This window comes from Bidens hawaiensis, unplaced genomic scaffold, assembly GCF_021521415.1.
Source record: "Bidens hawaiensis isolate Kalapana, Puna unplaced genomic scaffold, B.hawaiensis_p1.1 tig00014895_1, whole genome shotgun sequence".
Classification (NCBI taxonomy): domain Eukaryota; kingdom Viridiplantae; phylum Streptophyta; class Magnoliopsida; order Asterales; family Asteraceae; genus Bidens; species Bidens hawaiensis.
The window spans coordinates 204,137-219,382 of NW_027492316.1; the positions used below are offsets into that span (position 1 = coordinate 204,137).

At 35.6% G+C, this 15,246-nt stretch overlaps 1 protein-coding gene across 1 annotated transcript; it reads right to left on the reverse strand.

The window, feature by feature from the left end:
• Positions 1–594: 594 nt before the first annotated feature.
• LOC143547919 (dof zinc finger protein DOF5.4-like) lies at positions 595–1,393 on the reverse strand (the record flags this gene model as incomplete). Its single annotated transcript, XM_077039218.1, has 1 exon — positions 595–1,393. A coding segment is annotated over one exon (741 nt), but the record flags the coding sequence as incomplete, so codon positions are not given.
• Positions 1,394–15,246: the final 13,853 nt, after the last annotated feature.

Here is a 15,246-nt window from a genome sequence, read left to right on the forward strand (position 1 = left end):
TCAAAATCCTACTTCCAATTAATAGACTGAAACGAAAACTTTCAAAGATGTTATAGAGGATTTAAAAGTTATCGGTGCTGGAACTGCTACAATTGCTTTAGCTAGAGCTGCAGTCGGAACTGGGAAGATTTTCTGTTTGTTGATCCATTCAGTAGCACAGAGTCCGTAATTCAATATTCACTTGTTAAAGACACGGCTTTAAAGGGGTCCGGGTAACACAATAGTATACGCTAAAAGGGGAAAATGAGGGGCACCCCCCCCCCCCCCCAAATAACCAATCAAACTTTTTCCTTTTTTTTTGTCAAATATATAGTTAAACCACAACAAATAAGTTAACGAATGAGTTAGTTAAAACCTCAGTGTCTACATAGCGATTAACTAACCCAACAACAACCACCAAACTAACCAAACGACAACAACCAGCCTAACATATACTAATTAGCATCCGCAAACACACATTTAAAGACTAAAATATTAGCTCTCAATCAAAGATTCAAATCCAAAACATATCTTAAGAACATAAACCAGAAACTTGTAGGGTAAAATATAAATAAATTTACATAAGAGATCCAAATCACTATATCTCTATTTTCTACTTGTGTTATATCTTTGTTGGGGTAGTAAGATATTCCTGTGTACCATATTGGAGACGTTAACGAAGGTAATTAAGATTATGCTGACGTGGATGATCAGGATCATCCCACTGAGCATTATTCCAGTACGACTGATCAACGGTTCCTGCTAAATCAAACAACGCTTCATCCGTACAATTATTCCACTCTTCCGTACCAAGTCCACCGTCTGTCATCCTCTCCGGAGGCGTCTTGTCCGTCAGCATCCACAGTTGCTGGTCGGAGTTTGATTCCTCGACAATGCGGCCGGCGTGATGCAACCGGAACGGCGAAATTCCGTCGGAGAAGTTGAATTCCGGCGGTATCTGAGCTTCCGATGACGTCATCAAGCTTGTTAGCGTGTTAATCTCGGACAACATGCTGTTTCCGGCGGATGAGTGGTCCGGTAGCATCGGTTCAATGCTAGGGTTTCTAGGGTTTGGAATATTAAAATATCCAGTGGAAGCTTCCGCGGCGGTGAGATGCGCGATTCCGGTTGCCGTCGCCGTCGTATTCGCCGCCGTGGTGTTGGCGGTAAGACTAGAGCCGTCACTACTCGAATTATCCGACTTTGACGGTTTCCGTACACCGGCGCACGAGGTAGGGTTTCGCTTACCGGACTTAGGTTTGGATCGTTTTTTCTTGCGATAGCCGCCGCCGATGGGGACGTTACGGAGGACTCCACCTTTAGTCCAGTATCGGCGGCAGTTCTTACAGAAATGACGTGGCTGAGAGAGGTTATAGTAACAGAATTTGTTGTTCAACGACTCACAACGCGGGCATTTTAGGACCGGTACCACCACCGATTGAATGTATATGTTGCATTTTAGTTAACTAAAAGCGCGCGAAAATGTTTGTAAATAAAACTTGAGGAAATGGGATGTGAAGGAAGAAGTTGAAGAATCTGATTTTCAGAGGTTAAGTTTGCCTGCCGACTTTGTTTCTCTCTCTAGAAAAAGAGGTGAGAGAAAGAATGATCATGAAATATCTGATTCAACTACACAAAAACTGGAGTTATTATCCTGTATAACAACCAAGAATAATGGAGTGAATTACGGAAAATTACAATCATTGCCATTGTTTTTAATGACGATACTGCCCCTATTGATGCTAGGCATGCAGAGTTACAGTAATGACGGTTGCTCTTTCTAGGTCGCCCTCGCAATATTACGTCATTTCATAATATTGGTACCTCTAAACTAGATATGTTACAAAATTTAAATTCGGTTTGTGTTCAAACCAACTCGGTTTTAAGTTGGTTTGTTAAACCGGTTTAGTTGTCATTGTCACACATCTAGAAACCACCACCCCGCTCAGGGTCATTTTCGTTCGCTATTGACGGAGCATTGTTCATGTCAAGATTGAAGTGTTATCGTGCCTAACATTAAAGTAATTTAAATAATCCATCTAAAATTTTACTCCATTTACCTTAGTAAAATAATATGTTCGTGGCTGTTCATAAAAACCTAAAAAAGAATATCTGCTTTTATAGTTTCATTTTCAGTATTTTTCTACGTTTATTGATCAAGAAGAACAAACTTTTAACGTATTTTGATTTTGGCATTGAACTTTTAGTTGGTAATTCAAAAGAATTAAGAAATGTAATTTATGTTTGTAAACAATGTGTTCTCAATAGACAAAAAGTGTGTTCGTTTCACAGAATTTGTGTGAATTCAAAAGAATTGGAATTAAAATCCCATGACATGGCGTGTTCGTTACGTTATAATTGGAATCTTAATTCCATTTTGGTGTGTTCGGTTCAAAGAATTGGAATTCAATTCCTTCAAATTCCTTTAAATACAGATATCTCAAATCCTTCCAAATTGTGGAGGAATTCAAAGAAATTCATTGGAATCTTATCTCGAGTTTATTTAACCGAGGACAACGCATAAAACATTTTAGCTTTTTTAAATTTTTTGTTTTTAATTTATATTTTGAGTTATGAATTTTTTATTATTTTTTTGAATATTTTTTTGAGGGGTTTTTGATTTTAACAGAAAACACATAAAAATTTCAAAAAATATAATAAAAAAATCATAACGCAAAATATAAATAAAAAACAGAAATCTAAAAAAACGCCGTTATCTTTGTAAAAAAACAAAACAAAACAAAACAAAACCTTTTAGATTTCTATTCATTTGTCAAACGAACACATTAAAAATGTATTTGGATTTAAATTCCCCTCAATTCCGTTCCTATTGGAATGCTCAGATTCCAAATCCAATTCCTTCAAATTTCAATCCTATGCAAATTCCAATTCCAATTCCATTCCGTTAAACGAATGCGCCCTAGAACTTTCTTTGGCTAGAGAGCTATCACATAGCGTTATTACAAATGGCATGATGTTTCACGAAACGGTGTATCTGTTGATGGTTATAACGATTGATCTTTAATTCGATGATTGATATAATTAGTAACTTAGTTACTGTTGATCGCACATTTGTAGTTAAGTGCATAGTTGTTGATAACATAATTATTGTTGATAATGTAGTCACTACTAATCAATTTGTTACTGCTTATAAATCAATTCATGTTAATATAACAATTTCCACAAAAGAGGAAGTGTTCTTGATATGGCAGTTTCTACGTACTAGTAAATCAATTCCTGATGAGATGAACCATTTTTTTACTTGGAGAGATATCGTCCTTTTACACGAGACAGATGTACGTACTAGAGAAAATTCTCATTTAAATAAATCCAACTTAACTAAAATGCTTTAATAACACTAAATTACTAAAATCATTAACAACCCTCATAACATTTTCAGAGGATCCAACATGAACCTTAAAAAATTTAAGACGTGAGAAAAGGCTGATTTTAAATGTATAAGACTTCTATCTTGTAGACGGATACATTTTGATATATCTATATTTATATATATATATATATATATATATATATATGGGTAGGTTAAAATAAAAAGAGATAGCTTTCTAGGAAGAGTAAGAATAAATCTTAGCCATTAGATCATGTTAATCAATGGTTGAGATTTAAAATTACCAAAAACCGTCATAGTTTCCTAGAATTACTCTTTCACCTCTAGAACCGACATAGTTTCCTAGAAATGTTCTTTCACCATGGGTTGTAGTGTCACATGTCAAAAATTTATTGGTTCTTACAATTCTTAAGAAACTCTTTATTTTTATTTGAACCCTATATATATATATATATATAGGGGACGGATCATGCGAGAAGTGAAATTATAACGAGAAGTGCGATAAGTGAATCTTAGCCATTGATAAATGTAATCAATGGTACAAAATACAAATGGCATTTTTGTAATTGCAAATGACATTGATATGGTGGTTATTAGGCTGAGGGGTGCGGAGCGCTAGTCAGGGCGCGTGAGGGACTTCGATAGCGCCCCGGGGCGCGAGAGCCACACCACCGGGGCGCGAGAGGGGCGCGAGAGGGGCGCGAGAGCGGAAAACGAGGCAGGCGCCAGGAGGCTCGCGCGCGTGAGTGGCTGTGGGAAATGGGAAAGAGCCGTTGGAAGGCTTTAATAATGAATAAAAATATTTTTTTTTTTTAACAAAATCATCTATATATATCACAATACATATATCACAATACATATCAAACACAACCATTCTCACATACTACAACCAAAACGAATATCACACACCACACCCAAAACCCAAAATCACCCTATCTTCGAAACCTTTTTTTAAAAACATGTCTGGAAATTGGTACCCAAACCTAGATTCAGATTACCCTTACGACGATTTATGGTCGGCACCGGAACAACCGATGTTTTATTCGGGGTCGCAACAATCATCCGGCTTTCAACCATCCAACATGCAACCGTCTCCTAACTTTGTAGTTCCGGAGACACAAGAACCGGAACCAGAAGGTGAAGCTGCGGGACAAAGAAGACGCGTCCACCGGAAAAAACAACTTGCAACGGACGGGTCGGGTTCGGCTTCGACCGGAAGGGCGAAACGGAAAATCACTCCGTGGTCATCGGATGAGAAGGAAGCCCTGTGTCGGGCTTGGATAGCCATTTCTGAGGATCGGCGTTGCGGTAATTGTTTTAACGTTTTTAAAAATGATTGTAAATAAAAAGTTAAATAAAAAAGTTAAATGGCTTACAAATTTATTTACATAATTTTGCAGCCGACTACCAAAAGAGCAAGGTCTTTTGGACAAAGGTTAGGGAGACGTTCTATTCGCTCGTTGGGAGTACAGAGCGGAATCCCGATATGATTTCGGGTCGGTGGACCGAAATTAGAAAATTTGTCGGCTTGTTTACTAATCTGTTCAACAGGAACGCCGGTCGTATGAGACCAAGTGGCAGTGACGATTTGGCGGTCTATAATTTCACTGTCGAAGAGTGGAAGCAGGAGTGCCTGCGGAGGTATGGGGCGGTGAAGACGTGGGACGGTGTAAAGTTGTGGGAGAGGTTGAGAAGGTGTGCCAAGTGGGTTGAGCTGGTGGCGCCGGACCTTGATGCGGAAGTAGGGCCGAAACGGACTAAAACTAGTTCGTCTGGAGCGTACAGCACAACGGACGGGTCGGATTGCCGGGTTGGATTCGACCTAAACGTTGCGGGGGAGGAAACGTCTTCACCGCCGAGGAGGCGGCCATTGGGAAGGGACGCCAGGGGGAAAAAACCGGCTGAGGGGGAAGCCGTAAACATCAACGATCTTGTTGAATCCCTCAATAAATTCAACAAAACCCTGGAGGTGGTCTCTGTTGACAAAAAGGAAAAAAAAAGAATGAGAGATTTGGACTTCCTTGCAAGAGACTTCAGCCACCTAAATCCGGTCGACCAAATGCTGATGGAAAAACAAAAGGAACGTATCCGGAAGAGGTTGATCGAAGAAGACGAAGCCGAAGAATAAGAATAATGTTAATGTGTTTTTTTAATTTTTTTTAATTAATGTGTTTTTTTAATTTTTTAGTACTTTAATTTTTTTTATATATTAATGTGTTTTTTTAATTAATGTGTGTTTGTTTAAATAATTACTTGTTTTTTTAATAATACGTTTTTTTAATACATTTATAAAAAAATAAAAAAATAAACCGCTCGCGCCCCCTCTCGCGCCCCTCCACACCATGCCCCGGGGCGCTATCACCACTACCAATACCCATCTTATCAAGTTTCTCTCTCTGCCACACGTCACAATATTATTGGATGGCGCCCCCACTCACGCCCCCTCTCGCGCCCCCCACACCCCTCAGCCTTAATGTGAAAGGGTAAAATCGCCATAAATATTTAGGTAGACAAGAAAAAACTCATCACCTTTATCAAATCCCCATAATTATGCCTAAATTAATTTACGTTAACATTATTCACTTTGATCAAAAAATTATGAGTTTTACTATTAAATCAAATTGTTAAGGTTCAAGGATTCATAATTGTATGTCGTTTACATATTTTTTTTTCTCAGTCAAGTTTTACAACTTTAAATAGATGGCAACATTGAGATTATCTACGGAGAAAATTCAATCAAAAAATTATAATTTTTATATTGGATCAATTTGTAAAAAGGTAACAACACAATGTTCACCAAGCATCTCAATTGTGTACTTGTGTAGGGTAAGTGTATTTTTTAACTATGTAGTGTATGTAGGATAAGTTTTATTACTGTGTAGGGTATTTAGGATAAGTTTTTATTTACTGTGTACGGCGTGTAGGATATGTTTTTTTTTTCTATGTAGGGTGTGTAGATAAGTTTTATAACCGTGTAGGGTATCTAGGATAAGTTTTTGTTTACTGTGTACGGTGTGTAGGATATGTTTTTTTTTCTGTGTAGGGTGTGTAGGATAAGTTTTATTACTGTGTAGGATAAGTTTTTGTTTACTCTGTACGGTGTGTAGGATATGTTTTTTTTCTGTGTAGGGTGTGTAGGAAAAGTTTTTTTTTCTGTGTATGGTTTGTAGGATAAGTTTTTTTACTATGTAGGATGCATACGATAAGTTTTTTTTTTACTGTGTAAGGTGTGTAGGATATTATTGTTAACGAGTAACTGTGTAGAATGTGTAGGATAGATATGTTTACTTTGCGTGGTTCGTATATGTAAATTGTTGTGTAGGATGAACATGTTTAATGTGTAGGCTATGCTGAATAAATATATTAAAAAAAAGTTAAACGTATTTATTAAAATATTATAATACATTTACTTGATTTATGGTATTTGTTTTTGGAAAATATAGGTGTGCTTGAAAATGGCATGCGAAATTCAAACAGCTGCTGAAACATGATTATGATATTGTTCAAGAAAAGTATTAAGTTGTGGTAAATAATGCTGTTGTTGTTAATGTTATAAAGAATGTCTGAATATGAGCAATGTGGAATTCCATGTCTACATACAATGATATATGTATATTGTTAATATTATTGTGATTTCTATATAGCTTTTCTGTATAATGTTAGATTAATGTGATGCCATTGGCCCATTAATAACTACTTTTCATTCAATATGAATATTTTCCTCGATGCAAATATTCTATTTGATCTTAGTTGGTATTGTGATGTTTAAAATTGTGAACATGATCAATGACAATGATGAAAATCTTTATAATTTTATTATAAACAAATAAAAATAAATAATATGATTTGAAACCTCTTGCAATTAATAGTTACCAAAATTAACATAAATGATAGATTACATTTATACCCTCGTAGATAATTTAATGAAAAAATAAATAAGAAAATATATGATTGGTTGTAACACTTCTCGCTGCAAGAATATTTCTAAAATGAACCAATATATATACACACACGTATGTGGCCACTTACAACTAAACAGAGATTTTACAAAATTTGTGATGCCTTTTTAATCCCTTTCATCTATAACAAGAACCTAGATCTCTTGGTTAAAGCTTAAAGTTTCTTATAAATTATTATTAAGAATACGAAGAATTAAATCCATACTTATAGTATGACAAAACTATCCTTTTATTCTTGAACCAAAATATAATAATAAAAACATGTGTGCTACCCAAATACTTTTGAATGAAAATACATGCTTTCCCCTAAACATTTTAGAGACTAGTAACATCCTTTTTAAAAATTAACTTTTTTCATAGTTAAACATTTCGATTACGTAAACAAGTTAAGTCGTTCGTGAGTCATTTGTAATAAGTTTGTTCACAAATCGATCAGCCAGGGTTCAAACAAGCATAGAGCCGAGCGCGAACTATTATTAGACCTTATTTAATAACAGGTCCAAGCTCAAACTTCATTTACCGAACTCAACTAGACTCGGGATCCTAAATGGAGAAATATATCTATTTCAAATGGGAATGAAATATATTGCATGCGTAACTATCTTAAAAAATGAAGAAGAAATCTCTTTCAAATGGCATAGAATATATATATATTTCAATTACAATTTTGCGGTACGCTGTAGTTTTTTGGCATGAAAAGAATTGAACAAATAGGCATCTACCCAAAGCTTATCCAGTTTGTGTATATTGTTATCGTTACATGTACATCGTAATTAACATTTACTTACACTTGATGTATTTATTATATATATATATATATATAAGAGAACATTTCGTAAATTGAGAACTTAAGAACCATTTTAGACCACTAAAAACATTTTTAAAAAATTTTAAAAAAATCATAAAACAAAAAAACAAAAGTTTTTGAAAAGTAAAAAAACCAAAATTTTTATATTTTATTTCGGTTTCATTAAAAAAACGTCGTATTATACACATATATATAATTTTATTTAATCTTTAGCTACGTAATATACACATATGTAAAGTATCATTTATCTTAAATAATACATATGTATATAATTTGGCTAAACCAAGTTTTTTTATGAAACCGGGATGTTAAAATAAGAATTTTGTTTTTTTTTTACTTTTTTTATTTTATGATATTTTTTATTTTTTAGTTTTTTTTGGTACAAATTGGTTCTCATAATTCTCAATTTCAAACGAATTCTCTCATGATCATATATGTATTACTATTAATTATGTTTCTAAATAATATTAATTGCCATTATTTGATATATTATCAGCTTATATTACTTTAGATAAACAATATATAGTATGTATAATTTGACGGAGTTATATCATTCAAATCATGTTACATGGACGTTCCTTGTAATTTTGCTTAGTGTAGAGACCCTATATCATCATATTTTATGAGTATATAGAACTAACATAGATGATGGATCACCGCATCAAAACACAATTTAAAATTTAACCTATTAAACAAGAAAAAATAGATACAAGATAGAGAATTCATTTGGTATTACCATTTCCTAATTTTCCTCACATTCTGATTTGATAAACTAAAACATCCCAAAAGTTATAAATTTATGTTTTGAGATTTTATATCTTTTAAATTTTAATATTATAGACTTTTGAGTATGTCCGTACATTCCATTGGTTCGGAATCGACGATGTCGGTGAGGGACACGTGTACGGAGACGTTGCCGGAGTTTTCCAGATCCGGAGATCAAAATTTTTCATGTTGTCGGCCACTATGTGCGATCGAATGGCTCAGTATCCATTTGTTATTCGTCAGCCACGTTGCTCTTGTTAGAAAAATAAAAGATTAAAATACATTGAGATCACTTTTCCTTACTTAGGAGATATCCAATCATTGCCAGCCAAGAAAGAACCGTTGCAGCCAAGAATCAAGGAACTCACGATCCTTTTTTATTGTATTTCCATTCTTAAGTTAGTGTGTTTTCTATTTATTTATTTCCCCTTTCTCTTTTATAAGAACACTCAAATACAATCAATAAATATTTTTCGATTACCAGCTGAAAACATGGTATCAAAGCAGTGTATATAGTCTTAGGATCAATTTGCTCGAACCGCTCATCCATCTACCATTCTCAAATCTATTTTCTGGTTATTCAAAAATTTCACGGCATCGCTTCAGACCGCTTTTAACACGTGAACAAACACCATGGCTGGAAATAATAACACCATTGATGAGTTAGCTAACTTAGCTTTACAAATCACCAACCTGCTCAAAAACAGTTCCCACAGCCAAAACCGAACCCGAAAACAAAACCTCACCGACAAATCTTCTGCTCCAAACGGTGCAACAGTAGGAGACGATGAAAATGCCGAAAAAGCCCTCGGTTCACTCCTTCAAAACAAGAACCTAAACCCAATGGCACCCATACTTCCTTGACCAAATCATTTTCTTTAATGGATGCAAAGCTCAATAAACCAACACAAAATTAAAGAAAGAAAAAGATGGTGAAGAGCTTGTTGCTATTACAAAGACACCCATCAATTTTAAACCTATAAAGGAAGAATATGAAAATGCGGAAACAAGGAAGGTAGCCGATTCATAGGAGGCTACTAGTGACCAGATCAATATCATAGGAGGCCGCGACAGATTTGACGGCATAGAATCAACCGAGGAAGGAGAACTTGCTGAACATCAGGCAGACTACGGAGGTAACGGACTTATTTGCAACCCTAATTTTATTAGTCCTTCAGTTTTAAATCTATTAAATAAATCCCTTGAAAAATCTTTAAATTTTGAAATCCACCCTAAAGAGCATAGTAATTTTGATACAGGACAGGGGTTAAAGGTGGTTAAAGATAAAGGACCCCTAGATTCTGATTTTTTAAAAACTAACCTAAATAACATTGTGGGAGAGGTTAATATGGCCGAAACCTGTGAAAAATTAAATAAATCATGAATTTTTGACTGTGGTGCTACCGACATCATGACTTTTGAATTGTCGACATAATTTCAAATTCTAAACCTAAAATTAACTATATAAAAACCGCTAATGGTGGAATGGTTCCCGTAAAGGCAGGCGGAACTATTGAAATATCTCCCACCTTAAAACTTCCAAACTGTCTTTATGTCCCGTCTTTGTCACATAAACTTTTATCTATCAGTCATGTAACAAAAGAATTAAATTGCACAGTTTTAATGCACCCGACCTTTTGTATATTACAAGATATTAGGACGGGAACGATTATTGGGCGTGGCACTGAACGCCACGGATTATACTATGTGGATGAAGTGACTCAACATGGTGCTGTCATGTTGGCTCATGGAACTATCAATAGAGAATCTTGGTTATGGCAAAGGAGATTAGGGCACTCATCTATCGGTTATTTGCACATTTTTATTTCCAAAATTATTACCTTTAAATGAAACAATAAGCTGTGAAACGTGTGTCTTGGCCAAAAGTCATAGACATACATTTAAACCTAATAACACGAGAGTTAAATCTCCTTTTTCCCTCATCCATTCAGATGTAAGGGGACCGGCAAAAGTTGTTGGAGGGCAAACTTTTCGTTATTTCATTCTCTTTGTTGAAGATTGCACTTGCATGACGTGGATTTTTTTTTAAAGCATAAATATGCGGTTTTTGATAAATTTACTATGTTTTATACTATGATACAAACACAATTTAAAACCAATATCCAAATCCTTCGATCCGATAATGGTGGGGAATTCATAAACGATTCAATGAAACAATTTTGCCAAACAAAAGGGATAATTCACCAAACATCATGCTCTCACACTCTTGAACAAAACGGCACCGTTGAACGAAAAAACCGTATTCTTTTAGAAATAACTCGTGCCCTAGTGATTGAATCTCAAGTTCCTAAGTCTTTTTGGCCTGAAGTTCTCGCTACTGTTCCGTATCTGATTAATCGACTGCCAACCAAAGCCCTTAACTTAAAAACACCTCTTCAGGCTCTTTCAGAATTTTCCAACCTTCCACCCACCCTAACATTAAAACCACGAATATTTGGATGCCCCGTCTTTGTCCACATACCAAAAATCAATCGAGACAAACTTGACCCATGTGCTGAAAAGTGTGTTTTCGTAGGCTATAGGGTCAACCAAAAAGGGTACCGTTGCTATAGTCCAAAAACTCGTCATATGTACACTACCATGAACTGTGACTTCCTTGAAACCGAGTTCTTTTACAGCTCCCAAAATAGTGGTCATGGGGAGAATGAGCATGATACAATAAGTTGGCTAAAATGGGTCCCAAAATGGGCATCATCATCCGAAGAAGTATATCACAGTACCCAAAATGAGTCACACACTTCACAACAGTCTAGTGGACCAACAATCATTGTTCCAAACCAAAATCCTCCTGATCTGCCATCCGAGGTAAGTAAGTCTCAAACATCAGAAGATATAACATATAAAGAATCTAATGAAAATCCAAATATTAACATATCTGAAGATCATGAGATAGAAGTAGAACTAACAGTGCAGCAGGAAAAAGAACAACCATTACAAGAAGGGACACGACAAGAAGAACCAATACAAGAAAGGACCGAGAGATATGTTCTTCCTCCAAGAGTCAACAGTCAACAGAGGCATTCCCGCAAAACGATACTCTCCAGAAAAACAATCTAAATCCTCCAGGCTCCAGATATCCCATAGCAAACATAGCAAGTGGAAATCTTTCCAAGGAAGCCAAGGCATTTACGTCTTCTCTATACACTGAAAAATCCCAACGTCTATAGAACAAGCTCTAGATCAGAAAACTGGAAAAATGCAATGGATACCGAAATGGAGGCGCTAATGAAAAACAATACATGGGAAAAATGTGACCTTCCCATTGAAAAAAAACCGGTGGGATGCCGTTGGGTATTTACAATCAAACACAAACCCGATGGAACTATTAAAAGGTATAAAGCACGACTAGTAGCAAAAGTATATACCCAGACATATGGAGTTGACTACTCAGAAAATTTTTCCCCAGTAGCAAAGTTTGACACAATCAGAGTTCTTTTCTCGATTGTCGCAAATGAAGGATGGCCTCTTCATCAGTTCGATGTTAAGAACGCATTCCTACATGGAGAATTAGAAGAAGAAGTTTATATGGAAGCTCCACCGGGGTTCACACGAGATTTCAAGGCTAAAGAAGTATGTCGATTGAAAAAGCGCTCTACGGGCTCAAGCAATCTCCCCGAGCTTGGTTTGGCAGATTCACTATTGCAATGAAGAAATATGGATACCAACAAAGCAACTCTAACCATATATTGTTCCTTAAACGAAGAAGTAAACTTGTAACTTGTTTAATTATATATGTTGATGACATGATCATTACAGGAAATGATGAAGAAGAGATGAAGAAGTTGAAGATAAACCTTTTCACAGAATTTGAAATGAAGGACTTAGGAAGACTTAAGTACTTTCTTGGAATTGAGGTACTAAGGTCCAAACGAGGGATCTTTATATGCCAGGAAAAGTACATTCTTGACCTTCTAGTCGAGACAGGAATGGTTGACAGCAAGCCTGCTGACACACCAATAAGGGTGAACCAAAAACTTTGTATGGAGGAAAAAGCTGAGTTAACAAACAAAGAACGATACCAACGCCTAGTAGGTAAACTAATATACTTATCACATACTCGTCCTGACATTGCATATGCAGTTGGAGTAGTTAGCAAATTTATGCACCAACCTCAAATTACCCACATGGAGGCAGTAATGAGGATTATCAGACACCTTAAAGGAACAGTGGGTCATGGAGTTCTCTTTCAACAAAAAAAACATCTGAAAGTCCAACTATACACTGATGCATACTGGGCGGGAGATCAAGATGACCGAAGATCTACATCGGGATACTTTACTCTGGTCGGCGGAAACTTGGTAACCTGGAGAAGCAAAAAACAAAAAGTAGTTGCTTTATCTAGTGCCGAAGCTGAATTTAGAGTTATTGCACGAGGTCTTGCAGAAGTCATATGGATCCACAAACTTCTAACTGAGATTGGGTTCCCTCCAAGCGAGGCAAGCAAGATTATGTGTGATAACAAAGCCGCAATTCAAATTTCAGAGAATCCTGTCCAACACGATCGTACAAAACACATTGAAGTTGACCGAAACATCATTAAAGAAAAACTTGAAACTGGAATTATAGAGCTACCGTTTGTTCGATCAGAAGACCAACTAGCAGATATATTAACAAAAGCAGTCAACGGAAAAATATTTTGCAATTGTCTTGGCAAGTTGGGTATCGGAGACCATACTACTCAACTTGAGGGGGAGTGTTAGAAAAATAAAAGATTAAAATACATTGAGATCACTTTTCCTTACTTAGGAGATATTCCAATCATTGCCAGCCAAAAAAGAGCCGTTGCAGCCAAGAATCAAGGAACTCACAATCCTTTTTTATTGTATTTCCATTCTTAAGCTAGTGTGTTTTCTATTTATTTATTTCCCTTTCTCTTTTGTAAGAACACTCAAATACAATCAACAAATATTTTCCAATTACCAGTTGAAAACAACTCTCTCTTACTGGTACACATTTGTGGAACAACTATGCCATTTTTGACATACATCTCAACACCCAAAGATCAATATATATATATATATATATATATATGTTAAACACTTATATTGTTTATTTGTGTTAATATAAAAAATATATTAGAAAAATTTATCATATATTAATTTGAAGATTTGGTTACACACAACACATATGTTGGTTGTATAGTTTGCTTCAGTCTATTCTTTTTTTCTTTCTGTTATATATACCATTGTCGTTTTACACATGATTTCTCTGATTATATTCTTTATCGGTTATCTCTTCATTTTTAAATGTGCTTTCTCTCCCCATCTTCATGATGCCTCTTTTCTCTCTCTTTCGCTTGAAAGTGCATTCTCTATGTCTTCATGACTTCATCATACCCATTCTCTCTCTCTCTCTCTCTCTCTATATATATATATATATATATATATATCTTTTCACTTGAAAGTGTTTTATCTCTCTCTTTCGTTTGAAAGCTCGTACGCACGGCTATAGCAAACCTACACGGTCACATTTCGTAGAGAGAGAGAGAGAGAGAGTTTTGTTGCCCTGCTGTCGACGACTACTTTTCGGTTGTCTATGGAAGCAACAGATGGCTGAAGCGGTGGATCTATATATCTTCAACACCTTTATCTCTCTTTTCTTGTATACATTAGATGATGCAAGTTATTGGGTTGGGCGGGTTACGGGTTCGGTGCACATGATGAGGTGTTTGATGAAATGCATGTCTGTCCGTTTGAGCTTTAGAAATTTTGTGATGGTTTTCTGAGCCTCTATTGTGAACATATGTGACCTTAGGTGTGGTGCATATGAGGAGTTCAAAGGAATTCTTTGACTTTGAAGTTTGCTAGGATTGAAAAGTGTAAAGATTGAAAATGATTTTCATTAACTAACAAACTGTACAAGAACCCTATATATACAACTGATAATTTCAACTAAAAAACTATTTTGATGAATACACTAAACCATTAAGTCTTCAACATGAACAAATAAAAACTTCTCTTTGGACACTTAAGTCTTCATTGGTTATCCATTCTCGAACACTTGGGCTATCTACTCGTGAACAAAGTATTCACGAGTGGTTATTACACTTAGGCATCTAGAGCATTCACATAACCACTCAAGACTAATAAGTACTCGAAGTAAATCCTTATGCATTTCATCAACTCCCTACAAGTACTGGTGTATATAACCAACTACTCTACTTCATACTTAGCCAAATATGCAACTATTCGTTAAGTAATATATACTCGAGACTTATACTTACACAGTTATACCTATGTTAATCTTCAGCACCCCCCCTCAAGTTGATAGTACCAAAACGCCCAACTAGTGCATCAATTCTTTGTGCTAAGAAGTGGCTAAACTCTTGGTAAAAATATATGCAAGCAATTACTCATATGAAGGGG